The sequence below is a fragment of the Cebus imitator genome, unplaced genomic scaffold, assembly GCF_001604975.1.
Source record: "Cebus imitator isolate Cc_AM_T3 unplaced genomic scaffold, Cebus_imitator-1.0 Scaffold531, whole genome shotgun sequence".
Lineage (NCBI taxonomy): Eukaryota > Metazoa > Chordata > Mammalia > Primates > Cebidae > Cebus > Cebus imitator.
In genome coordinates this window covers 1,142,920-1,170,302 of record NW_016107846.1, presented here as the reverse complement: position 1 = coordinate 1,170,302, position 27,383 = coordinate 1,142,920, and the positions used below count along the sequence as shown (strand labels likewise).

At 43.0% G+C, this 27,383-nt stretch overlaps 2 protein-coding genes across 4 annotated transcripts in view; one reads left to right on the top strand and one right to left on the bottom strand.

Annotated features, from left to right (window-relative positions):
• The window catches only part of LOC108293307 (phenylalanine--tRNA ligase, mitochondrial), a 146,252-nt gene extending 143,317 nt beyond the window's left edge, over positions 1-2,935 (bottom strand). The window contains exon 1 of the mRNA XM_017514644.2: positions 2,325-2,935. The gene's annotated coding sequence lies outside the window, so the exon portion shown is untranslated. The remainder of the gene's footprint in view (positions 1-2,324) is intronic.
• Positions 2,936-3,018: 83 nt separating this feature from the next.
• LYRM4 (LYR motif containing 4) overlaps positions 3,019-27,383 on the top strand; it is a 153,193-nt gene continuing 128,828 nt past the window's right edge. For all 3 annotated transcript variants that reach the window (XR_001820630.2, XM_017514648.2, XM_017514646.2), the window contains exon 1: positions 3,019-3,331. Coding sequence is in view for 2 of the 3 variants with exons in the window: in XM_017514648.2 (XP_017370137.1) it covers positions 3,246-3,331 (86 nt within the window). In the remaining variant the exon portion in view is untranslated. The remainder of the gene's footprint in view (positions 3,332-27,383) is intronic.

Genomic DNA, 27,383 nt, shown 5'->3' with positions numbered 1-27,383 from the left:
TTTGGAGGGGTTTGGGTGTTTTCCTTTTTTTGGAGAGGGTCTCACTCTGCTGCCCAGGCTATAGTGCAGTACCATGATCATGGCTCAACATAGCCTCGACCTCCAGGGCTGAAGCAATCCTCCCACCTCAGTCTCCTGAGTAGCTGGGCCTACAGGCACATGCCATCACTCCCAGCTAATTTTTGTACTTTTTGTGTAGATATGAGGTTTGCTATGATGTATTTTTTGTATAGATGGGGGTTTGCCATGTTGCCCAAGCTGGTCTCAAACTCCTGGGCTCAAGTAATCCACCTGCCTCAGCCTCCCAAAGTGCTGGGATTACAGGTGTGAAGCACCATGCCCAACTGAATAATTTCTAAATAATATCATAAGTTACTACTTCTATACAAATTTTACTTTATACATCATTTTGATATTTAAGCTTCAGGACAGTAAATTGTTGTTACGCTGTTTATTACGATTTGAGAAATTTCTCTTCACACAGCATTAGGTGGTCATGGACAACCCTAATTTTAATAGAAGATAATGCAAGATTTTACATAAAGAACTATAGGTAGTTGATAACTTTGGATAAACGAAAAATGAATATTAAAGAAATTTTTATGTTTTGATTCCTAAATGGTACCTCCTATTTCAGATATTCCCTAAGAAAAATTTCAACCCAGAATAGAATGCATATTAAGGAACATATGTGTATGGTCCATTCTTCAGCTTCTGGCCCATTCTACTTACAATCTCAAATAGAGTTCTTCTTTTAAAAAAACAAAAAAGCCATCTCCACAATAAAGATATGCAAAAGTGAGATGTAGCTTCCAAATTAATATTTTCTATTAGCCTCTCAAGGCAATGATGTCCAACAAACTAGTAAACCATTTTAAATAAACTAAAGAGGTATTTTTGTGAAGACCTGGCTCAGAATTAACTGGGAAGCTATCACTTTCCTAATTGCGACCATTGCTTGTACTAACAGAGGACAAGGCTACCCAAACTATTTAAACTATACATATTTATTTGGAAAGGTTGTATTTGATTACCACAAAGTTGAGTCATTTAGATACATTAATTATATACATTAATGATTAAATCCCCTAATAGGTAGAAGCAATTGTAACTGGCTTACTGCAACCTCCGCCTCCCAGGTCCCTGACTCTCCTACATCAGCCTCCCAAGTAGCTAGGATTACAAGCACGAGCCACCATGCCCAGCTAATTTTTGTATTTTTCAGTAGCGTGTTATACTGGCCCGAGCATGGAAAGTTAACACCAAGACAAGAGTATGCCAAATTGTAGGGTCTTTATTGCTGGCGGCCACGGAGGACTCGCGTCTCTCCAACCCATGGATGGCCCCGAAAGGAGGGTGTCAAGACCTTTTATGCCTGTAAACTACCTTGGGAGTGAGGGTGAGGGGCAAGGGTGAGGGCCAGTGGATTCCAAAAGCAAATCACCTCCTGGGCGGAGATGAGGGTGAGGAGCTCCAGACATTCCGAAGGCCAAGGGGCTATGGATATTCCGATTGTTACTTAAGTGGTTTACAGAAGTCAAGATAAGCGTTAGTTTACATATTGTCTGGATACGGGTGGAAATTACAGACCTTAGTTACTTATTACAAGTCGCAGGGGCCAAGATGGCGTGGGTTTGGACTACTTGCCTGTCACATTAGGATTACAGAGAGCAGTTTCAACACAAAGCCTAGCTACGGTTGAGGTATACAGTTTTATGGGGCTTTTACCATGTCACAGTGACGGGGTTTCACCATGTTGGCCAGTCTGGTCTTGAACTCTTAACCTCATGTTCTGCCCGCCTCGGCCTCCCAAAGTGCTGGGATTACAGGCATGAGCCACTGCGTCAGGCCGTTTGTTTTCACATATAAAGCTACTCCTTACTGTGCTTGAGTGCAGAAAGGTGTGGTTCTTCCTAAGATTGATTATGTAATGCAAGATTCTAAAAACAAGAAAATTGCTTTGCGAACACAGTACCAGAATTGGCTGAGGCTTCCCTGCGCCCAGTCCCATGCTCAAAGATCAGAACAAGCAACTTTATCCACCACTTTAATAAGGTAATTCAAAAGAGTTTAGGTCAAGCCATGGGAGAAAACTTGCTCCGCTTCTTGGAGAATACCTAAATCCCTAAAGGTCTCTAATTATTCTCCGAAGTCTACAGCCAGGCTGCATTTTACCCATTTATTAGTTTACAAAACCACGGGGACACTTCACTCAAAAGCAAATCCACATCCGGAAAGAGGAAAAAAATCCATGGTCAATGTAAAGCCCCTACCACACCTACTGCCCACGTCGCACCCCAGGCTGCAATGAGGCCGGCACTCACTCACCGCTCTCCCGGGAAACCCAGACCCAAGTGTTTCAAAATCAGAAGCGTGGCAGGCTAGCTCGCTCTCACGGGCAAGAATCTTAAACCCCAACTGAACAGATACCCATGTACGCTGGGCGCCGCCATTTTGACAGAAAGCGGGCCTGTCTCGCAGGCCCCTACGCAGGTCGCCCTGAGCAGCGCCGGAGTGCCACAGAACACCTGGCTCGTCACCTCCACACCCAGACATCGCGGCTCCCGACCTAGCGAAGGCCAGGAAACGCCACCCAGTCGAGCAGGATCGGGCGAAGTCAAGTCACCCTTGAAATCCCGCAAGGCCTCTAAGGCAGCACTGAGGGCGGCCGCAGCCAGTGGGGGCGGGGCATCGGCGGTCAAGGGCGGGGCTTCGGCGGGGCGGCCTTCGGTAACCCGGGCAACGCAGCCTCCTGGAGGTACTAGGGTCCGTTGCGCCCTGAAACACAAATGTCCCCTCCAAGTCTCCGGACGGTTCGCAAAGGCTCTCCATGGTGCAACTGCGGTTCCCTCGGATGCTCGCGCCTCCGATCTTCGTCCCCCAGGGGCTTGGCTGGATGCACGGAAGGCCAAGCCTCTAGTTTCCCTTCCTTTCAGCCTAGTGGAGCTGCTACTGGGTCCAGAGCCTCTAGGCGGGGGCGGGGCGGAGCGGAGGCACCTCCCTCCAGGCACCGCCCCCTTAGCTGCCCCGAGGCCTGCCTGAGCCCACCTCGGAAGAGGCCCGGGACGCCGGGTGCCGTCCGCGGTCCTCAGGGGTGCCCACCTAGGCCTAGGCCCGGCCTGCTGGCAAGGCCGAGCCGCCGCTCTTTATTTCATTCGTAGTTTCTGCACAGGCTGAAGTTCCGTGGGTTGGGCTGTACTTGGGACCTCTCCGAAGAGGACCTGTTTGCTTTTTTTGTTTCCAAAATGGCAGCCTCCAGCCGCGCACAAGTGTTAGATCTGTACCGGGCTATGCTGAGAGAAAGCAAGCGTTTCAGCGCCTACAATTACAGGTGACGCAGCGGTCGCCGGGGATCGGGGACCGGGGGCCGGGGGCCGGGGGCGCGGGCTGCCGTGCAATGTCCTTGGCGACCGGGAACCACCGTCCTGCGCCGGCGGCCACGGGACAGGGACCGGGCTCCGCCATCGAAAAGCGTGCTCCTGCCTGCAGGTGTGGCCTCTGAGACCTCGGGGAGGAGCAGAGGGCTTGCCCTTCTTTCTACCAGGGAAGACGTTCACGTCTTATAACGTTTTCCCCTAAAGGCTACCTTAGTTGGTGCTCTCGGAGCATGATTAGTGTTATGTTTCTGCAGAAGAGAAAAAAAGGATTGAAATCAGCCATTGGTGAAGTTAAGGCCAATATGTTGCATACGTAAAACTTCCCTAGAGCATTGGAAGAGTTGAGCGTGGAAATGGCCAGTGAGTAGCACATAGCTAAAAAGCTTAAGGCACACGCTAGCACCTCCCTAAAATTCCCTAGGTGTCGTAAAGAGTTCTTTTGGTTGCCAGAATCAAATCTGTTCTGTTTAGGGTACGATAGAAATGCCTAGCGGTAAAGGAAAAAGAGTCTCACAAGCTTTGGAGCTGAAACCTCAGTTTATCCTGGCTCACCAGACAGATCCCGCTTATTGACCTTGACAGCAGGACACTGAGGGCCTAAACTCTTACATCTTTAATATAACACATTCACTTTTTTCCATGCCTCGCCACTCCCCTATTTGCCTATGATTCTTTTTCTGTTGTTGCTGCCCAGGCTGGAGTGCAGTGGCGTGATCTCATCTCACTGCAACCTCCGCCCCACGGGGTTCAAGTGACTCTCCTGCCTCAGCCTCCAGAGTAGCTGGAATTACAGGCGCCCACCACCACGTCTGGCTAATTTTTGCATTTTTAGTAGAGGTGAGATTTTGCCATGTTGGCCAAGCTGGTCTCAAACCCCCCAACTCAAGCGATTCACCTGCCTCTGCCTCCCAAAGAGCTGGGATTACAGGCGTGAGCCACCGCACCTGGCCGGTATGGTTTTTTTCTAATTCAGAACCTCTACTTTCACTTTGTGGCTGCTTCTGACTCATCATTTTCTTATGGATTCTCTCTGCATTTTTTTCAGATGTGTTGTTTGGTTTGGTTTGGTTTTGACTAACTGCTACTCCTCTCTGATTTAAAGCCATATTCACCCAAAAAAAAAATCTGACTGGATCAACTCATCTCTTTACCTCAAGCCTCACTTAGGTGACTGGCCAGGCTATGGATTGGATGTCATAGGAGCAGAGCCTACCCTTGGAACACACCTGGTTAGGTAGGCTCCCCTCTACCAGGTGTGTAAGCTGCCAAACCGACCTGTACAACCTCTGTCAGAAGACAGGAACACTAAACCTCTTAAGCAATGACTCTCAAATGTTTAGAAACCTGCCTAGAAAACATATTCATTCTGCAAATTTGAGAACAGCATCTAGGTCATACCACCACTGAAGTCGTATCCACCCAGTTAAGTGGTTAAATTTCATGGGAGAGCATGATTTTACTTAATGACTTTGACTTTGGAGAGTAAAGAGTGTAGTAATAGGCATACTGGTGGAATTTTTAGCAGGATTAACCAAACATCTAGCACCAAGTACTTAACCACGTCTGTTGAGGGAACACATGAAATATGCAAGTTAAATACATAGAAAGCATTTGATTTCACCATAGTCTGGAGGAAGATACTTTGTCATTTAAACTGAGGATACATAAGGACTTGGAACCAGCAGGGAGTTCACACACTAAAGAAAGTGGCGGGGAGAGGGTCTATGTGAGAGCATGTAGGAAAGTCAAGGTGGAACTTTCAAAGACTATAACTTGGACTAGTCATTCAATCTCTGTATTTCAGTGTTCTTGTTTGTAGAATAGACTGTTGGACTAGACAGTCTCTAAGGACCCTTCTATTTCTGAAATTCTCTTTGGAAATGATTTATGAGCAAATGAGTCCCAATTGTTTTCAAATGAGTAATTGCCAACTGAACAGGAAAGTCATTCAAGAAACTCAACAGGAAAATTCTTCAGACTGCAGGAAAATCATTTAAGGCTGTACGTGAAAGGCAGAAAATTGAAAATGGCTTTCAGTATGGGCAACTGTAAGATGATATACCTACAGAAAATAATTGGTCAAATTATACTTTAAACATCTAATTTTAAGCTAAACTTATTACCCAAATATAAATGTATTATTCAAAGGAGTCTGTTAATCGATTTATACTGTTGCCTGAGATCATGGACCTAAAAACTTAGGTTTCTGCTACTGTCATCTCCCAAGATAAACTTACTTGTTATAAAATATGTCCTACCTTTACATTAAGGCTGTGTTTTGTGGATTTCAAGAACAGTCCCTTCCCTCCACTCTAATCTCAGCAGCTGTTTGTCACTGATGGCAAATCAATAGCAACACAGCATCCACTGATCAATTCTGTGTGCGACTGCTGTCTTATAATCTTCACATCTATTAACATGTTTATTTTTGACAGTAATCTTGTGAGGTAGGTACTATTTTTATGACCCTGTAGGGCAACTGAGGCACAGGGAGGTTAAGTTAACTATCAAAAGTAATACAGGTAGTGCTGCATAAGCAATCAGAAGTAGACTAGTAAAAATTTTTTAGTGACCTGCACATTGTGATGCCTAAAGTAATTGGAATAGTGAAATAAATACTTTGGAACGCTCTTGCAAGACCTAAAATATAGGCCATGTTTTGATAGCATGAGCCCTGTCCGTTCCTCCAGTCTCTGCCAAAGTCCTACCTGTGCATCCTGTCCTCTGTCATCATCAGTTGTAGTTTCCTAAATGTGCCACGTCCTCTTGGGCCTCCAGGCCTTTGCAAGTACTGTTCTATCCTGCAGGTCCTTTATCATTCCTGTCTAGAGTGCCTCCTCTTCCTTCAAGACTCAGCTCAATTGTGACCTTCTTTGAACAAAAGTTTTCCCTACTGTCTTCATCTCACAGTCTCCACTCCCATCCCTCCACCCAAACAGGTCCCATTGCTGTATGTCATTCTTTTCCCTCAGTGCTTCTACAAAACTTCTCTGCAGCATACTTTGCCCAGTGCTACACCACAGCAGTCCCCAACCTTTTTGGCATCAAGAACCAATTTTGTGAAAGACAATTTTTCCATGGACTGGGTCAAGGGAGGGGATAGTTTTGGGATGAAACTGTTCACCTCAGATCATCAGGCATTAGATTCTCATAAGGAGCTCACTTGCATACACAGTTAACAATAGGTGCTCCTATGAGAATCTAACGCCACTGCTGATCTGACAGGAGATGGAACTTGGGCCGTAATGCTCACTCACCCACCACTTACCTGTTGTGTGGGCCCTGTTCCTAACAGGCCATGGACCAGTACCAACCAGTCTGTGGCCCCGAGTTAGGGACCACTGCTATACGAGGCCCTGAAGATAGAAAGATGAGTTTTGAACTAAACTAGACACCTGCCATCAGTGGCTTTACAAGCCTATGTGGGACACAGGTACAGAGATAGTTGTCACAGACTGGTTTAAGCTGTGACAGAAGGATACACAGGGTGTTGGATCTAGTAGGCCTCTCAGGGGGTTACGTTGGATCACAGGTATGAAGCAACATGTGTGCTCAGGCAGGCAAACAGCAGAGCACTGCCAGAGAGGTAAGTATGATGCAAGGGGTGACAGGAAGGCACTGAGGTTGGAGAGGGCCACTGATTTGAGGGCCTGGGGGCCATGCTGAGGACCCTGGACTTTACCCTTAGCTCACAGGCAGCCACTAACATGACATGACCAGATTTGCATTTTTGATAGATCATTCTAGCAGCAATGTAGAAGATGATTTTGAGGGACCAAGGACATCAAATGGGAGTTAATTGCAGCAGTGCAGGGTAGAGATTAGGATGCTCGTAAGGACAGGAATAGTGGAAGATAGAGATAAATGTTGTATTTGATAAATCATTAGAAGGGAAATTGTTAGAGCTCGAATGACTGGACTGAGGACTAAGGAAGAAGAGAATCTAAGCAGAGTCTAGAATGGCATCCAGGCTTCTGGTTATGCTAAGACAAGGAGAGGGTGAATTTAGACTTGTGCCATTAACTAACTTCAGTAACACAGAAATAGCTGGACATGTGGCGAGAGGGTTTTTTAGCTTATTTTTAGGGTATGTTGAGTGCAAATGTCCCCTGGGATGCCCAGCAGAGGTAATCAAAGGGCTCTGAAGCTCAGAAGAGTAATCAGAACTGCAGTAGTCAGCACCACCGATTCTATGCGACTCTGAGCAAGTCACATCACTCTCTGTTCTGCAGTTTCTTTGTAAGAATCATAACTGATCCATCTCACACAGTGTAAAAGGGTCCCAAGACAAATACATTTAAGAACCACGTTTTTGCCAGGCGCGGTGGCTCACGCCTGTAATCCCAGCACTTTGGGAGGCCGAGGCGGGTGGATCACGAGGTCAAGAGATCGAGACCATCCTGGTCAACACGGTGAAACCCCGTCTCTACTAAAAATACAAAAAATTAGCTGGGCATGGTGGCGCGTGCCTGTAATCCCAGCTACTCAGGAGGCTGAGGCAGGAGAATTGCCTGAACCCAGGAGGCGGAGGTTGCGGTGAGCCGAGATGGCGCCATTGCACTCCAGCCTGGGTAACAAGAGCGAAACTCCGTCCCAAAAAGAAAAAAAAAAAAAAAGAACCACGTTTTTTTTTGTTTTTTTTTTTTTGTTTGTTTGTTTTTTTTAGTTGGAGTCTCACTCTTGTTGCCCAAGATGGAATGCAATGGCGCGATCTCGGCTCACTACAACCTCCATCTCCTAGGTTCAAATGATTCTCCTGCCTCAGCCTCCTGAGTAGCTGAGGTTACAGGCACCTGCCACTACACTCAGCTAATTTTTGTATTTTTAGTAGAGACAAGGTTTCACCATGTTGGCCAGGCTGGTCTTGAACTCCTGCCCTCAGGTGATCTGCCCACCTCAGCCTCCCAAAGTGCTGGGATTATAGGCCTGAGCCACCACACCCGACCAGGAACCACATTCTTAAACTTTGTCTTCTTGGCTCTTCTTCTTCCACCTCCTTCAATATTGTTGTTCCCTAGAATGGCATTCATAGCCTGCTAATTTTTCTCACCCTAAACTAGGATTTCTTAATCTTGGCATGACCAACCTTTTGGACCAGCTAATTCTTTGTTAATGGAGACTGTAGTCAGCGCCACTGCTTAAGTGAGTTAATACACGTCAAGTACTTAGGAAAGTCCCTGATGCTAAATGGGTACTTGATAAGTAGAATTATCATCATAAATCAAATTAAAACCTAGGTATTAGGTGAATCATCTAGGAATACTATTTAGGTTAGTAGTTCTCATCCTGGGGTGATTTTATTTGACAATATCTGGAGATTTTTGGTTGCCACAACTCAGAAAGGGGGTGCTAGGCATCTGAGGCCAGGGATGCACAGGGGACAGCCCCCATTAACAAAGAATTGGTTGGCCCAAAAGGTTGGTCACGCTAAGACTGAGAAATCCTAATTTAAGGTGAGAAAGTTGCTGGGCTATGGAAGCTATTCTAGGGAACATCAAAATTGAAGGAGTTGGCCGAAGAAGAGCCAAGAAGACAAAGTTTAAGAATGTGGTTCTTAAATATTGCCGAGGACCCCAAAAAGCTTTTTTTTAATGTGGGACACATCATGTTAGAAATCAAAACCAAAAGCTTTTAAAAACACCTGTTTTTAAGTGACTAAATCTATTATGTTGAATAACACTTTTATGAAAAATAACCATTTTTCCCCCTCAAAAAATAGCAGATTGATAGTTTGACACTTGTGCAAGTCTCTTTCATGTTTGGCTTACTAGAAGACAACTGGGTGCTTATATTTGTTGCTACCTACTCTTTGTTGCTGTATCACATGTTACTTAGTGTCTGGCAATTTCCCCTGTATACTCCTAAGAGAATGCAGATGTCTTCCTCATAACTATGAAAACAGTTTTACTGGTGGATCCCCTGAAAGGTCTCAGAGACCTCTGCCCTGGTCCCTTGAATAACTACTGTAGGGTTTAAGAAATGGGAGAAGACCAAGCAAAGAGTAGTATTAGAAGCCAAGATAGTCATATGTTTGGGAAGCTGTGGTCAGCAGGGTGGCTTGCCTTAGCAAGGTCCAGTTAATAAAGAGGGGAATGTGGTCCATTGGTTTGGCAGTGTAGAGACCTCTGGTACCATTACCAGAATAGCATTGTTAATGAAGTGGTTATAGCAGAACCCAGATTGTGGAGGTTGAGACATGAATCAGAAGTGAATAAATTGCTACTGTTGAGTATAGACACCCCCTCCACCTCCCACCGGAATCTTGGTTCACAAAACGTGAGAGTAGATAACCGCTAGAGCAGGACCCCGTGAGAGGTGAAAGTGGTACGTGAGAGCACAGCTCCTGGGGTTGGTCTTGACAGAAGGAATAGCATTTCGTTTTCCATGAGTGGAATGAAGGAGAAGAGGGTACCTTGGAATATGAGAGGGTGGAAATTTGACTTGATTTGTGCCAAGCCTGACAGCCAGTTTCTGGGTGAAGTGGAAGATAAGCAGATGTTGAGGAAGCACCTGTTCTTGCCTTTATTAGGGCTCATATTACATATACAGTTATCATTCTTGACTTCCTTGTTTCTGCCATACGTTCCTGAAGGCAGAAATTTTGTCTTATCTCTATTCCTAGTGCTTAGCACAGTACCTATGTATCAAGTTGGTACAAAAGTAATTGCGGTTTTGAACCATGAATTTTAAATCATTATAACTAGGCTCAAACACATCTTTATTAATCAAAATAGGAACTGTTACAATCAACACATTTTTGCCATCGAGAAATAAATTTATTCCTGTGGTGTAAAAATGCCTGCTTCAGGATTCCACAAACCCTTGGAAAGCATTTTCTGCATCCTGCTAGTCATGGAAGTATTTTCCCTGCAAAACATTGTCAAGATGCTTGAAGAAGTGAAAGTCAGTTGGCGAGAAATCACTTGAATGTGGTGGATGAGGCAAAAACTTCGTAGCCCAATTCATTCAACTTGTGAAACATTGGTTGTGTGACGTGCAGTTGAGCATTGTTATGGAGACAAGTGGACCACTTCTGTTGAGCAGTGCCGGCTGCAGGCATTGCAGTTTTCCGTGCCTCTCATGGATATGCTGAGCATACTTCTCCGATGGAACGATTTGGCCAGGATTCAAAAAGCGGTAGTGGAGCAGACCACCAAACAGCGAGCATGTCCATTTTTTTGGTGCAAGTTTGGCTTTGGGAAGTGCTTTGGCGCTTCTTCTAGGTCCAGCCAGTAAGCTGGTCATCGCCAGTTGTCATATAAAATCTACTTTTCATCACACATTGCAATCTGATCCAGGAATGATTCGTTGTTGTTGCATGGAATAAGAGAAGATGACACTTCAAAATGACGATTTTTTGCTCAGCTCATGAGGCACCCATTCATCAAGCTTTTTCACCTTTGCAGTTTGCTTCAAATTGAACGACCATCAAATGGTCAACACTGAGTTCTTTGGCAACTTCTCAGGTAGTTGTAAGAGGATCAGTTTCCGTGATTGCTCTCAGTTGGTCATTGACAACATCCAATGTTGCGCCACTATGCTCCTCATCTTCAAGGCTCTTGCCTGCTTTGCAAAACTTCTTGAACCACCACAGCACTGTATGTTCATTAGCAGCTCCTGGGCCAAACGAGTTGTTGCGAGTTGTCTCCATTGCTTTTCAACCCATTTTTAGCTCAAATAAGAAAATTGCTCAAATCTGCTTTTTGTGTAACATCATTTCCATAGTCTAAAATAAAAATAAACAGCAAGTCATTAGCAAAAAAAAATAAAGCAAGAATTGCCCATTAAAATGATGTATAATATAACTACATTTATTTAAGAATGTATTCTGATATCAAATGGAAAATTTTAACAATGAAAAAAGCCTCAATTCCTTTTGCACCAACCTAATAAATATTCTTGTTGAAATGCAAGAGAAAATTGTATTCAGAGGTAATTTTTATCAGCCATTCCCTTTTATAGATTAAGAAATATGTTATTGTAAAACTTGAGAAGAGGCTAAAGTGATGTCCAAATGCATACCAAATGTAGTATAAGAACTCCCTAATTCTTTATCAGATATTTGAGTTTTTATTAATGTGCTATACACTAAGCATTGTGCAAGGAGCTGCAGATCAAAATGAGCCTCCCATTGAGGATAAAAAATTACAAGCTCCCAAAGAAGTTTATCAATGAAGTACAGAGGAAAGGCCATAGAGAAGAGCTGGTCTCCTAAGTGCCACCTTAAAATTAGGAATGCTTTTGACCAGAAGTCACAGGAAGCCCTTACATAGGGCATAAGTAAACAGGGGGCTTATTCTTCTCACATAGGAAAAGTCTAGAGGTGTGTAGCTGCCAGAGTTTATAGCAGCTCAGAAGTGTCAAGGTGTGTGTGAGTCTCAGCATTCCTCTCATGCTTATGCCTGGTGGTTGCAAATAGCTATTGAAGCTCCAAACATATCCCTATGTTTGGAAGAAGAAGGGCAGGAAGAAGAAGGGCAGACCCAGCCAGGAAAGGGTAAAGCTTTCCAGCAGGACTCTGCTTTTGTCTCATTGACCAGAACTTCATTACATTTATATCACTAGGTAAACAGCAGGCCAGAAAATTCGGATATAGCTATTTCAGTGTCTCTAGTGAAAAGACAGCAGAGAGAAATGGGAATGGGAACCAGGCAGCCCTCTCAGTCATTAAAGGATTTCTTTCGCTTGTATTCCTTGTTGCAGATCTTTTAACAGTGAATGCCTCTTCTACCGTCTGTGTCACTGATTGATCAAGAAAGCTAGCATGAATAGTAATTATATAGTTTGGATGTTGTCTGCACCCAAATCTCATGCCGAAATGTAATCCCTAGTGTTGAAGGTGGGGCCTGGTGGGAAGTAATTGGATCATGGGGGCAAATCTCTCATGAATAGTTTAGCACCATTCCCCTTGGTACTGTTTTCACAATAATGAGTGAGTTCTCCTGAGATCTCATTGTTTTAAAGTGTGTGACATCTCCTTCCTCACTTGCTCCTGCTCTTGCTTGTGATGTGCCTGCTCCCCCTTTTGTCTTCTGTCATGATTGTAAGTTTCCTGAGGCCTCCCCAAAGGCTGAGCAGATACCAGCATCACATTCCTGTACTAAGCCTGCCGAACCCTGAGCCAATTAAACTTCTTTTCTTTATACATTACCCAGTCAATGGCAGAACAGACTAATTCAAAAACCAACCCTAATATGAATACTATTAACAACAAGCACCTTTCACTTTCTAAAACAGGGCAGCTACAGTGAAAGCGTAACGCCAAATTTTCTTCCTCTTTGAGACCAAGGAACAAATCCATTTCTTCCTAATATTTACTGAAAACTCATTGGGTGGTGGGTGGGTGGGTGTGTGTGGGTGTGTCTGTGTCTGTGTGTTACCAAACTAGAACCTAGAAGTAGGTAGAATACAAACATATGATGGCCCTGTTGTTACAAGATTGTGGTATGGTTGGGCCTATGAAATGTACATACAAGCACAGCTCAAGAAACCGTGCATACAAGCATGCAAATTGAAATAGTGCCCCAACAGTGGAGATTTACAGAATGTAGTGGGGCTGAGGAGACACATTGCAAAATGATGTTTTGGCTGTCACATATTACAGAAATATTTTTTAAATAATGTTGTGTTGTATTTTAAGGAGCCAAATATGAAATGTTGAACACATTCATGTCTGTAAAAATTGCTTTAACTCTTTTATTATATGATATGTAAGAACATAGTAAAGGAAGGAAAAACTAAAAGAGAAAAAGACTGCTTTGTAAAAGTTTCTAAGTTGTTTTCAAATCAATTCTTAACATTTGTTCTGAATTTATGTTACTGGATTTCGTATAGAGCCTGTGGCACTGTATTAGAAAGGTTACCTGAACCCTTCAACAATGCCCCACAGGCAACTAGAGGTAATTCATGTGTGCCTAAAAACAGTATCTTAGACCTTTGAAAGATTATTCATTATTGTTAAATAAGCTGGAGTTTCAAAAAAATCTTTTTTCTCTTATGTTGCTAAGTTCTACCAGGTTTAATAATAATGGTTTCAAAAAATAAAAATAGTACAGTTAACTTAGAGTTGGAAATATTTAAGATATTTAGATTGAGAAAATCATATTCAGCAGCCTAAGTTTGGGGTACATTCTTTTTTACTCTAGATATTAAAGCAAAGTGTTAAAAAGTTATTAGATCTGTATGTCATTGCTGATTTATTGACTAGTTTATAAGAGTTGCTAAATTGCACTTATTCTATTTATACTTTGCCTTGGCCTTTAAAGCGTTTTTAAAGCTCATAAAAATAGATATAGTAAAATATAATAAAATAAAATAATTGTTAAAATTAAAAAATAATGAAGGAATCAAAGCAAAGAGAAAGCAAAGATAGAGAATATAAGAAAATGAGGAGTAAAGTTAGGTCACAAAGTACAATTATAATAGAATTTTCTTAAAGTGTCTCTAAATTATTCTTTGTTGCAATAGGATGATACTCTTTTGTATGCAAAGTGTAGTTATAAAACAATCTGTTTGAAAATGGCTATAAGGAGCCTGATAGAAAATTACCTCGTAATGATTCGTGTCAGTAGTCATCGCAGACTTGGCTGAGGACGAAAGGTACTTCCTATCATATTACTTCTCCTGTATACCCTTTTCTTCACACTGAATCCCACCTCATCAGATCATAGATTTCATTTGTCTTAGTATTTATTTCCCCAATCAGCTGGTACCTAGACAATTTAGATAAGTTCTGACCTTCAGAAACCAAATGAAGTACAGTAATAAAATTAGGCAAGTTACATGAACCAAACTGAGAGTTTCTAGATTTAGCAAAGTTCAGCTAAGTTAAGGTGGGCCCTCCTGGCTGTTGTCTGGACCTGTGATAGGAATGCAAGTTGCCAAGGCCATGACATAATATATCACTGTGACATATTAATCGTCTGTGTGGTTTCATAGGTTCTCACTGGAATTCTGTTTGACTGTATTAATAGTTCTCTTAACTCAGACGTTTTGAGGTTAAAAAACAGCTCACAGAAATGATCTTTCATGATTAAAAAAAAAAAAAAATCGCAAGTGACTTCCTTCTAGAATTTCCTCCTATTTTCTTTTTATCCCATCTTTCCCCAAAATTGTGACTCCTGAGCTACTTTGCCTTACATGTTGTTTTCAGTGTAATGGATGAGTGTCATGAGTGAGGCAGTCTTGATTTAGAAAGATTTCTGGCCTTTAAGAAACTTTGGCTCAAATTTTAGGCCAACTAGTAGTTTTCATTTTGTGACCTTGATATAAATCATGTACTCCCTGTGTGTCATCTGTAAATTGAGACTACTACAGTTTCAGAACCTTCTAGCAGAATATTTGATATTCTAGCAGGTGCTCCAAAGTCATTTCTGTATTTCAGCAGATATGAATGAATTAGTTATGAATTAGTAACCAAATGAATTAGTTACTACATTGTTGTCTCTTACATTGGTAGTCCAGCTGCCAAGTCTTTGAAATTTCTCATAACTAGCAGTCATTTTGCCGACTCAAACGTTTTGAACCATATTCTGGACCAGATATTTATTAGTCAGCCAAGGAACTCTATCACTGTAATATGTAGTTTTTATATGATGCTTTTATGATCTTTCATTCAGCAAACATTTATTGGGTACCTCCCTTGTGTCATACTCGTTGCTCCTTGCTGAGGATACAGAGATAAACAAAATATAACCTTTGCCCAGGAGACGCTTGTAGTTCAGGGCATAGACTCATAAATTCCCTGAAATTTCTACAACAGCATGGAACCAATATACCAATAGTGAAATGAACAGAATATTGTGGGAGCAGACAGGAGAGACAACAGCCTAACCCGAAAGAGGGTTGGAGCTGAAGAAGGCAATGGTGGCTGACCTGGGCTATAAAGGGCTAGTAGGGACTAGCTGGGGAAGGGAGGCAGGAGCAGAGGAGCAGACGTGAAACACAGTTTGGTTGATGTTGGCTGAGGAACTGTTAGCACTCTGCTGTCACTGGTGGCACATGGTGGGAGATGAGTGTGGAGACAGGTGGGACTACCAATCACAGAGAGCTTCATATGCTGTGCTGAGGTAAGATGCTGGAGCGAGGCCCTTGGCGTTGAAAAGCCATTTGGGTGTTTTCAGCAGATTGTAGACACACCTTTAGCTAGCTCACCCCATTTAGAAAAGACACTGAAGACATGGAGGCCATTTGGGAGGCCATTGCCCTAGTTGAGTGTACTCAGATGATGGCAAAGACCTGGCTAGAGCAATGGTGACAGCACGGGGAGAAGGGGACTGGCTTTGAGGTATGTTGATAAGCAAAATGAGTTGGGCCTAGTGTTTGGTTGAATATGTTGGATTAGAGAGAACAAATCAAACGAAGGTTATGAGAATATCATTGGAAGAAGAAAAGTCATTCCAAATGAAGCATCAAACATAGAGGACAGTGCCTTCTTGGCATGAGGAAGACATTTTCTTTGAGTACTTTTGTGTACAGTATTACTTCGTGAGAGCATCTGAATGTTGCAGGCATGATCTTAAAGCAGGTACCTGGATCTGGATGTTAACTTAATGTGTGGCCTTCTATAGCTGCTTACTTCTCTCTTCTTTATCCAATTATTATGTATATTTTTATATTAATGTTAATAATTTGCCTATTAATATTCATCAGTGCTCAATTAGTTGATTATGTCCGCTCTCATCTTTCTTTATTTAATGGGTGGCTGTTACCCTCATTAGACATCACTGATGCATTTATTAGTGTTATACATTTATTATTTTGTTCCTGGGGTAGTGTTCTGGAAGGGTTTACCATCCCCTCCCTTTGGCCTAGTTTTTTCCAAGTTAACTTATGTGATCAATTCATTGTAATTATGAATATTACTCTGTAGCATAATTACTGACTGAAGGATTTTCTACATTTCTTTCTGCATGTTCACTCAGATATTTTCCCTATAACATCTGATTCCTAAGAGTGGTATTGTTTTAACCAGATATCACTTCTATAGGCAGAAGTGTCTCTTCACTAAAATCCCCTTTGCCCTTGACTAAACAGAAGCTAAATTAAATGAGAAAATAGTTTCTTGCAGATAGATTGGAGCCAGAAAGGATCACTGATCTCCTATCCTAGCCCAAGTATCTTTTCTTCATCCAACAAATGTTGATTGAGCACTCACTGTGTACTAAAGACTAGTGTTCTGTTTCCTTGCTCCTAAGACTAAGAATAAAAAGCTTCCAGCACCGTAGGGGCCTCTGGACTTAGGGGGACATTGACATAGTGAGCATAGCATGTTTTTGCCTCACACTTGAAACTTGAAAGAAATTCCCAGTTGGGAGTATAACCAAACCAGAGCAGACCCTGAGCAGGCAGCCTTCTGGAAGGGGCATTGCTCACAAGCTCTGCCCGTTGTGGACTGCAGAATCCTGACAGTGACCATCAGTCTCAGCACCTGGGTTAGGCACTTCTCCTTTCTCGTATCAGAAGGACTGTTTTCACTTGAGGCTCTGATGTACTAAAAGGTATGTCCATACACCTCAGGTCCCTGTGGTTGGTCCTTCACCCCTTTCCCTCTTGGTACTTTCCCTGTAATTTTAACACATTCCATGGTTTCAATTGCCACCTCTATGTTTACTCCCAAGTCTCTGTTTCCAGCCCCGGGCCCTCTCCCAAGTACCAGACACATTACTCACCTGCCTCCTGTGAGGGCCCTTCAGAGGTGCATAGGCAACTGCTCCACATCCACCCAGACCTGCCACAACAAAGCTGGAACTGGGCATTCGTCCAGGACTCCTTCCTCACCCCAACTTGCCCGCGTTCTCCCTGGCCATCTCCCAGGCCCATTCCCTCCACTTCACCCTCACTACTTTTGCCCATCCCATGCTGACATCTCACCTGGATGGCTGCACTCGTATACCACTGTCAGTCCCCTGCACGCTGTGGGGTTTCTCAAGTGAAGCAACAACTAACCGAGCTGTGTGCTGGACACTAGGATAACTGTGGTAGTTGCGGGATTCCTACAAGGAGGAAGTTCAATGGTTTCTCCAAATTAATGACCTTGCCAGGATAACAGAGAACTGAACCCAGTCTTTGACTCCAGAACCTGCACACTCCCGCCCAACTACTCCACCCCCTTACTTCAAATGTGCCAGTGGCACCATGTGGTTTGTGGAATGGAATTTATTCTTAGCTTCACATGGCACTCTTGTTCTTCCCCCTCGTTTCCTGTCTACTCTTCATGTCAGCAAATCCAACTTCTTGCGTTTTCTTAATAGTGCCACACAGCTATAGACCTTCATGTGATTTCATATTACTTCCTATGTTTGGAACACACTTTCCTCCCTTAACAAATTTCTATTCGTCCTTCAAAATTCAACTAATGGGTCAATTCTGGGTAAGCATTCTATAACCGCCCAACACCACCCTGCTCCTTTTTTTAAATTTTTTAAAAGAAGAAGAAAAAGGAAAAAACTATGGATATTTCTTATTGTTCTTGGGACAAAGTCCAGAATCCTTACCATGGTCTGTGTTTGCTTGCCTTTCTCGCCTTATGTCCTGTCAGCTTCCCATCTGGGGATGGTGGTGTCACACTGGCGTTTTCTCAGCCTCTTAAATGCTATGCTCTCTGGTCCCCATGCTGTCCCTCTGTCTTAAGGCCTTCCACACTCACTTGCCTGGACCCCAGCAAAACACTCCCCAGTCCTCTAAGCTCACAGCCCCATACACGTTTCCATAGTGACACACCACTTGTAATTGTACATTTATTTTGTTCTGATCTGAGTCACAGTTCTCTGACCACAGGCTCTAGGAAGTCAAGGACAAGGACTAGATGTGCTTTTGGTCAGCACTGTCACCCCATCATCAATGCCAGGCAGCTGTGGGGTACACAAGTCTGTGCATATGAGTCATGTTTATGGCAGCCCCTCTCTTGTCTTCCAGACACCGTATGCAAAGTCCTGGCTGTAGCATGTCCCCATCGCTCTTGCCACATTTTCACTAGACTGCCATCCTCCATGGGTGTAGGAACTGTGTTTGAGTCAACTCTTTCCACAGTGACAGCACACTGCAAAGCGTAAGAACCATTGGCCGAGTGGACGCTGCATGTGTGCATGCTGCTTACTAACAACTAGGGGTAAAGGGAGTTGGGTGAACTACTGGGGCGGCCATGTTCAGGCTCGGCCACTCACTTCCTTGTCCTTCCTCCCTCATCACATCTGAATGTGAAAGATTCCCATAGAATTTTTAGATCAGGCACCATTTTCCCAAACTGAATTTATATCGATTCTTTTTTTTCCAGAAATTCACCTATTACATATGTATTTTTCAAAAGGTCTTCCTGTAAATGAAGTCTGTGTGATTTCTTTGTCATTGGGATCAATGCCACGTATGTGTAGGCAAGCAAAGAGCTAATGATAGCCATGCAGTAACAGGATAATTTGGAGAAGACCATTAGCAGGGGATGAGCCTCAGCAGGAACCAGGAGAACAGCCCTCACCCTGCCCCACCCCACCTCAGATGCCGTCACTTCTCAGAACTACACTCTCAGCTTACCCCAGTCAGTGCCGTGAAAGCTCCATGCTCATCCTGACACCTCTTGTCCCACAGCCCACAGTCAGCACAGATGGGCCCTTTGTGCCTCATGATTTGAATGTCCAAGTATGCGTGCTATCACTTGTGACCCATCAGCCCACATCGTCACTGTTGCTGTGGCCCTCTTGGTGCCTTGTGCTAGGGGGCCATGCAGACAGCAGGTCCCATCCCTCTATCCCAAACTAGGTCAGAATTGCTTCTCATCACAAAGTAAGGGACTCAGGTTTGGGGCTCTTTCTTCCTGTGTTCTTTCTGGCGTAACTCACAAACTAGCCCAGATAGGAGTCTCTCTTCTCCTTTCCAGCATTCTTGCCCTTCTGCTTTTGGCTCCTCATCCCCAGAGATCTTCAGATGGTCCATCCCCTAATAAGCAGGGATGGGGGAAGGGATGTGTTACAGAGATGTCATATCAATAACGTTTTTAAGAAGGACAGATGCGGCCGGGCACGGTGGCTCATGCCTGTAATCCCAGCGCTTTGGGAGGCTGAGGTGGGTGGATCACAAGGTCAGGAGATCGACCTGGCTAGCAAGGTGAAACACTGTCTCTACTAAAAATGCAAAAATTAGCTTGGTGTGGTGGTGTGCGCCTGTAGTCCCAGCTACTCAGGAGGCTGAGGCAAGAGAATCTCTTGAACCTGGGAGGTAGGGGTTCCAGTGAGCCAAGATCACACCACTGCACTCCAGCCTTGGTGACAGAGCAAGACTGTCTCAAAAAAAAAAAAAAGGGCAGATCCTCCTTGACTTAGGACAGGGCCACCTTCCCACAAAACCATCATAAGTTGAAAGTATATTTAATACAGTATACCCAACCTACAGAACATCACAGCTTAGCTAGCCAACTTTAAATGTGCTCAGGACACTACCCTTATAATACAGTTGGGCCAAATCATCTAACACAAATTCTATTTTATAATAAAGTATTGGATATTTCATCTAACTTATTGAACCCCGTACTGAAAGTGGAAAACACAGTGATTGTATGAGTCCTCAAAGTATGGTTTATACGGAACGACTGTTTCTCTCATGCCGTGATAAAATTGAGAAATCCTGTCGAACCATCATAAGGCTGCGACCATCTTTAGACTAAATTCAGGAAACAGTATGTGTTAGAAATATAGTTTCTTCACAGTCATTTCCTTTCCCTTTTAAAAAATAAGAACATAGGGAAAAATTACCCCAGATGTTGAGACATCTCAGATGATGAGCAAAAGTTGGTATAGGGATAAGAAAGGTTCCTATCATTGGAAATGTCTGCCACCATATGATTGTGGATATGTTGTTTTATTAAGATGCCACCATCTGTTTCACCAATAATTTTCAAAGGCCAAAAGAACCAATTTGTAAGATAATGTCTGGAAAAATAAGTTTTGTTTTAATTAATTAAAAATAACTGATAAATTAAAAACCCTTCTTGTTTCATAACTTCTATTACCATATACAGTCTTCTGGCAATATTGTTTTCATAGTAATTAACTTTAACCCACTGTCTCTCAGAAAGCTTCATATACTTCAGGCATGTAATGATTATCACAGGGAATTACTTCCCTGAATTCTTCTAACCCTAGGGAAGAAGAGGAAATCCAGTATTTATTTTTATTGTGTCCTCCATGTTTTCTTTTTCTTCTTTAAGAATGGAGGAAGGAGTTGCCTTTCAGCACAACCTGTTTTCATTTTGCAGTTCTTCTATATTTTCATTTGCCAACCTGGAGAAAAATGTGTTCAGAATATTTGTACCTAAAAAAAGACACTATGGTTGATTTATTTCCTATTCGCAGAGTCCTTGCACTGTGCACAAGAGTAGGAGCTGTGGACGGCAGCATCAGAAGCCAGCATGCAGTGTGCCCCGGGCATGAGCTTCACTGCAGTTCTGACTGTCTGGCTCAGTGACGGGCCAGCGCAAATAAAAGAAAGCACAGAGTGCGGCCAAAACAAATGGGACAAGTGTGGGTGGAGCAGATAGACAAACTGAGCATTTGTCCTTCACATTTGCGCTTGAAGAATTCTCTCAGCCCTGCTATATTTCCAGCTCTTTAAGAGCGGAAAACCATGTCATATTTATGGTTGGTTTGGTTTTTTTTTTCCTTTTTTAGATGGAGTTTTGCTCTTGTTGCCCAGGCTGGAGTGCAGTGACATGATCTTGGCTCACTGCAACCGCCGCCTTCCAGGTTCAAGCAGTTCTCCTGCCTCAGCCTCTCCAGTAGCTGGGACTACAGGCACACACCACTACACCCTGCTAATTTTGTATTTTAGTAGAGAAAGGGTTTTAGCATGTTGGTCAGGCTAGCCTCAAACTCCTGACCTCAGTTAATCCACCTGCCTTGGCCTCCCAAAGTGCTGGGATTACAGGTGTGAGCCACAGCACCTGGGATCATGTTATTTTTAAATCTCCCACTGGCTTTGGCTAGAGTAGGAACTCTAATAAAAAGTGTAAGTAAGCCAGGAAATTATAAAAGAGAGAATTTGTGTGTGAAAGCCTTGTAATCTGTAAAGCACTTACAAATTAAGGTAGTAGTAATGTGGTTGGAAGTGTTTGGGAGTTTCTTATTTTGGTTGGAGGATCTTATGGCCTTGCTAAAGAAGATGAAGGCCTCTATTAGAATCTCCAGTAATTCCTGAGTCAGATCAATGGCATATATCATCATTTTACTACGAGTTATCTCCACTGCCTATTTTCCTGTCTCTCCTCTCTGTGGACGGTAACTTTTTAGCATTGCTATATAACATATGCCTGTGAGCCATAGTCATTCAATTAACAAATATTTACGGAGCTTTTACTGTAACAGGCACTGTTCTAGGCACTGGAGATTCATCCAGGAAATAGAACTTAGCAAGTTTCAGCTTTCATGGAGCTTATGTTACACCGAGATTTACAATACTTTTGATCACTGAAGACACTGGAGGCAGTAGTCTCATAAATGCCTTTGCTGTACAAAATTCTATACTGAGGCTAAGTTACAGTTTGATTCCAGGGATCAAAAGCATTGGAAGAATTGATTTCGTTCAGTTTCTGATGAAAACCATTATAATGCTGATAAAGTCAGTACTTGCTTATGAGACTATTTACTGTCTTAGGGATCTCTCTTCCATACTCACAAATCCCTTATCATTTGGTAGACCCAGAAGAAAGGGTAGCTCCACAGTGAATTAACATTGATCGAATACATGCTGTCACGCACTGTATGTTATGGACTTGAATATGCATTGTCTTATATAGTATAGAATCGCTATGAAATGGGTATTCTTACTTCATTTTACAAATACAATCCTAATAGCGCTTTTTTTATTGACCATCTCCCATGGCCAAACACATGCTAGGACCTTCGTTGCATTATCTTATTTAACTGTCATAAAAACTCTAGGAAGCAGGCACTTTTAATTTCCCCCACTCTGCAAACAAGAAAGCTGCAGTTCATAGAATAAAAGTACAAACCTAAAACCACAAAGTTGTCGTGGAGTCAGCTTTACACCCAATTCTCCAAAGCCAGCGCTTTTCCCCATATTCTGTGTTGGTTCGGCAGGTACATGGTCTTCCTCCTCCTCTTCCTTTTGCATCTTTGGATGTGCTTCTTTATGTAAGTGATAAGACTGGCGAGTTCCAGGGTCCCGCCAAGTGGGCCCTCACCGTTGAGCCACTGCTGGTATTGCAGTGAAGCTTTTTCTGTGCCTGCCTCCCCTTGACTTCAAAATACAGGTTAGAATGTAGACTCTAGTTGTTACTCCCTAAATAATTTTCATTTTCTTGGCAGTCCTTTCTTTCCCTGGCCATGCTTACACAGCTAGGGCCCACATTGGCTACTACTGCTGTTGGTTTGCAACCCTCAGTTGATCTGTCTGTGGGGAGACAGAAGCCCCTGAGTACTTTGCCCAAGATGTCTTGTCTTTGGAACTCCAGTCCTCCCCTAGCTTGGCAAAACCCTTTGTGTGCTCTCCTTTTATCCCCTTTGAAACAGATACTTAACAACTGTCATTTCACAGTTGGTATTTTAATAGATATTTCTCCCAGCTGCTTTTGTTTTAGATTTCTTAAGTAAATATTTGTGTATTGTGTTTGAATACCCTAAGGTGATATTATCACAAAGGGTATAGTTTTATATGTTGAAAATAAATTAACTCGGGTACATGCCGTATTCCAAAATGTCAGCAGAGGGGCAGGAGTAGCGCTAATGTAAAATAATATTTCTGCAAAGTAATAATAATGGATGGCAGAAGAAAGATGAAGAGAAAGGAAATATGGGAGACAAGATTTTACCAGAGAGTCAGGGAACAAGCAGAGGTGCAGAAGGCCTGGTCAGGTTGGATGTGCCATAAGGAGAGTTTTCAGCAATAAAATACGGCTGAGGCTAGGTTTGGCAGTGCTGGGTGGAGTACCGAAAGGTGATCTTTCTGAAGGCCGTGGTGTTTTGAGTCGTATATTGCCCTGTTTACCTTAATGGAAGGAAAGGCTTTAGACTACAGGCCCCAGTTTCTACCTGATTGGCTGCAGCCGGCAGCATGAGCATCCCTGCTGGAGGCATCAGCTTCCCTCCACTGTCTCATGCACTTGTGCCCCATGGCCAGGCACTGTTCCCTATGGGGGTGATGAGAATGTTGCGAACAGCCTGTGCTCAGGGACCCTCATAACAGAAACTCAGGTTCTGTAGGTCCGCATCATGACCTGGAAGAGCCTGTACCCTCTTGGGAAAAGACCAGTGTGGCCTGTGCCAATTAGGAAGTCAGTGATACCCTGACCACCTGCTGCTGGTGGGAACAGTCTGTGCACTCTCCCTGCTGTCAGCCGCTCTCTTCACTCTGCTGCAGTCTGGCTTGCCAACTTCCTTCTTGCCACTTTCCTTCATTTTGTCTTTGGCCCGTTTGACTTGTCTCCAGCTTCCTTCTTCCTTGCCTAGTGTGTAGGACACTTCTTGTCTCCTCCTCTTTTGCTTCCCCTTGACATTGGCGGCCCCTCGTTCTCCATCTTGACCTTCTCACACCCTCCCTAGATGGTGATTCCCCTCCATTTGTCCTTTCCAGGGGCCTCCTGGGGATTTTCTGGGTATGCAACCAACAGTTCAAATTGATCATACCTAAAATAAAACTCCACATCATTCCTAACCTATCCTGGCCCTCCAGGCAAACTCAACACTCCTGCATTCCCTCTCATCATCCTGGTATTCACTTGCACAAGTTGGAAGTCACTTCACTTTCTCCTCTTACTTTACCGTAGTCGGTAGGTCCCTATGCCAGCAGGTTCTCTCTCACATATTTCCCTTGCTGGACTTTCTTTATGTCTCAGTGGTGATTGCTTTTTGTTGGTTCATCAGTTTCTGTTTGTATTTTGTAGCAGCTCCCGCAGGATCTGTCTACCTCCTGTTCTTTGCTCTGCGAGGCATCCTTCCTACTACCACCAGAAAGAATGTCTTTCTAAATTCCAAATCTGATTGTGCTGTTCATTCAACACATGCGTGCAAAAGTAGCATAATAGGTTATCAGACCTGAATTCTTCCTTTAGAGGCTAAAATTTTGTCAAGAAAATTTGACTAGGTAGATTTCAAATGCATAAATGCTGAACAAGAGCCCAGTTAATAGTCTAGGACTATGAATAACTGTGTCCAAGACTTTATTATGTTTATATGAAATAGGTTGAATTTGCTTACAGAATTCAGGTGGTCTAGTAGATTCATTTTCTGCTGCTGGAAATAGTAAGGATTGACCCTGGATCAAAATTTGAATTTGTCTCCTATCATGTAGAAACTTCAGCAAAATGAACAGGATCGTAAAGTTAACATTTTATTGTTCTTCACAGACCTGTATTCACTTCACCACTCTCAGTGAATTAAATCACCCTGTTACTTGTTTATATAAGGAAAAAAAAACAAGTCAACTGACTGAATAAAATATGGATTGCTTATAAGGCCCTTTGACTCACTCCTATTTAATACTTATTATTTATTAGTTGACTTATATATCCAGTACCTATACAAATTAGGGTAATCAATGATGTCTCTTTAAACACACGTTCTCTAATAAGAATTTCTTTTTTAACATGAATATAGAATTACCCTGGCAGTGGCTTCTCTTAACACTGTCATTTTGCTGTATCGTGGTTGAATTAAATTTCCTTGGACTGCCCAAGAACCTTACTGTCTTAACATTTTTGTTCCAAATTCTCAGTAAGAAATTTTAGAACCCTATCGTGTCGCATGGTTTATAGTTTATGATGTCATAGTTTATTTGAAAACAAGTGGTATTTCATTTTATTATGAATTTAAATATATTTTTAACCACAGATCAGAATTCTTTGTGGGTGCTTTAGAAAGAAAATCAGGAAAATAAGAATATGAAAAGCAAAATAAGTTCTGGGAAGAGGTTTGCAAGCAAAAGGGTGGTTAGAAGGCAGGAGAGTAGGCAGCCAGGAACATGGCCTCAGGTCTGGTTCTGAGCTTCCCAGCAGCCTCTGCAAGGGAGAGTACCATGATTAGTAAGCAGCCAGTTTCTTAGAAGAATTCTAACTCTTTCTGATACTAAAGTGCAAGACATTCTCTTATGCTCTTTGGATGAAGGACAGCATCCTTAGCATAAATACAACAGTTTCAGAGGGCCGGTGCTTCTGGTATCCTGTCATGTTTGCTGGTAGCACAAGGCCACAGTAGGAAAGCATTTTGCAGGTAACCAAGATTGCAGGTCCTTGGCACATCCACAGACACAGCTTAGCATATCTAGAAGAGTAGATACAGGGCTTGCCTTTTAGGCAATCCTTCATAAATAGTGCTCAGTTCAGCTCAACTCTTGATACTTTAAACCAGTGGTCCTCAACCTTTTGGGCATCAGGGACCAGTTTCATGGAAGACAATTTTTCCTTGGACTGGAGTGGGAGGGGATGGTTTCAGGATGATTCAAGCACATTACATTTAATGTGCACTTTATTTATTATTACATTGTAATATATAATGATATAATTATAAAACTCACCATAATGTAGAATCAGTGGAAGCCCTGAGCTTGTTTTCCTGCAACTAGATGGTTCTATCTGGGGATGATGGGAGATAATGACAGATCGTCAGGCATTAGATTCTCATAGGGAGTGCACAACCTAGATCCCTTGCATGTGCAGTTCACAATAGGGTTTGTGCTCCTATGAGAATCTAATGCCGCCACTGATCTAACAGAAGTGGAGCTCAGGCCATAACGGGAGTGATGGGGAGTGGCTGTAAATACAGATGAAGCTTCACTCACCTCCTGCTGTGCAGCCCAGTTCCTAAGAGGCCATAGAGCCGGGATTTGGGGATCCCTATTTTAAACAAAAGTGGATGTGAAGTTATACTCCCATACTAGCTCTAGACTGAGTAGAAAGCCAATTCTTTTACCTTGAGGGATTTCCCATGGACAGAGTGAAAGACCCCTAAGAACTTTGAACCAAAGTTCAAAGCAATTCAAAGCCCTCCTGTTCTGTTCCTTAGAGATTGTTTTTTTTAAGAGATAGGGTCTCACTGTCACTCTGGCTGAAATACAGTGGTGCAATCACAGCACACTGCAACCTCAACCTCCTAGGCTCAAGTGATCTACCCATCTCAGCCTCCCAAATAGCTGGGACTACAGGCATGCAGCACCACACTCAGCTGATTTTTAATTTTTTTGTTTGTTTTTTAGAGACAGGGTCTCACCGTGTTGCTCAGGCTGGTCTTGAACTCCTGGGCTCAATCAGTCCTCCTCCCTCGGTCTCCCAAAATGCTGGGATTACAGGTATGAGCCACTGTGCTTGGCCCCTTTTGAGATTTTTCAAAAGGGATTATTATAACAGACCATCTCTTTTAAACAAAATAATGTTCAGATGAGACCTTCACATAATTTATAAACTGTAAGTCTATAGGGTTAGATTGAGCTAGGAGCCACTCAATATGTACCAAAAACTAAAGCTTTGGTTTCAGAAAATTGTATCTAACACTTTTTTTCTTCTTAGTCTTGTTTTTGATGGAGTCTCACTCTGTTGCCCAGGCTGGAGTGCAGTGATGCTATCTCAGGTCACTGCAACCTCCACCTCCTAGGTTCAAGCAGTTCTCTTGCTTCAGCCTCCCCAGTAGCTGGATTACAGGCACCCACCACCATGCCTGGCTAATTTTTGTATTTTTAATAGAGATGGGGTTTCACCATGTTGGCCAGGCTGGTCAAACTCCTGACCTCAGGTGATCCGCCCGCCTTGGCCTCCCAAAGTTCTGGGATTACAGGCGTGAGCCACCGTGGCCAGCATAATGCTCATTTTTAATAAAGTAATATTGTGAGCTCAGAGTCATTATCTATTAAGACCACTGCACTTGTTTATTAAAACCTCATTATCCATCTATGGGAAAATGATTTTCCCTCTACACTCAGAAAGAGATATATTTGACTGCACTTTGTTCTTGTAGAGTGATCATAGTTTTGTTGGCATAGAGTCGCCTCTCAGATAGTGTCAAAAATGTGGCA